At 50.8% G+C, this 425-nt stretch overlaps 1 protein-coding gene across 1 annotated transcript in view; it reads right to left on the reverse strand.

Moving 5' to 3' along the window:
* EMH_0068090 (uncharacterized protein) overlaps positions 1 to 356 on the reverse strand; it is a gene marked incomplete at both ends in the record, with an annotated part of 468 nt that extends 112 nt beyond the window's left edge. Inside the window, one exon of the mRNA XM_013498694.1 lies at positions 1 to 356. Within this exon, the coding sequence (XP_013354148.1) occupies positions 1 to 356 (356 nt within the window).
* Positions 357 to 425: the final 69 nt, after the last annotated feature.

Genomic DNA, 425 nt, shown 5'->3' on the forward strand with positions numbered 1-425 from the left:
TCTCCTTGCAAGCGGTACGCTGCTGCTGCTGCTGCTGCTGCTGCTTCTGCTGCTGCTGCTGCTGCTGCTTTTGCTGCTTCAGCTGCTGGTGTTGGCGCTGCTGCTGTTGCTGCTGCTTCTGCTGCTGCTTTCGTTGCTTCTGCTGCTGGTGTTGGCACTGCTGCTGCTGATGCTGCTGCTGCTGCTGCTAATGGTGCTGCTACTTTCGTTGCTTCTGCTGCTGTTGTTGGTGCTGATGCTGTTGCTTCTGCTGCTGGTGCTGGTGCTGGTGTTTGTGCTGGTGCTGTTGTTTTGTGTTTGTTGCTGTTCATCTCCCCCTTTCTGTGACAGTTGTTTCTGCAGGGTAGTTTTGTCATTTGGGTGTATATTGAGAGTCGCTATGTTTGCTGCTGTTATATCTTTCCATTCCACAATTAATATTTAAT

This window comes from Eimeria mitis, genomic scaffold (assembly GCF_000499745.2).
Source record: "Eimeria mitis Houghton genomic scaffold, Emh_scaff3642, whole genome shotgun sequence".
Taxonomy (NCBI): Eukaryota; Apicomplexa; class Conoidasida; order Eucoccidiorida; family Eimeriidae; genus Eimeria; species Eimeria mitis.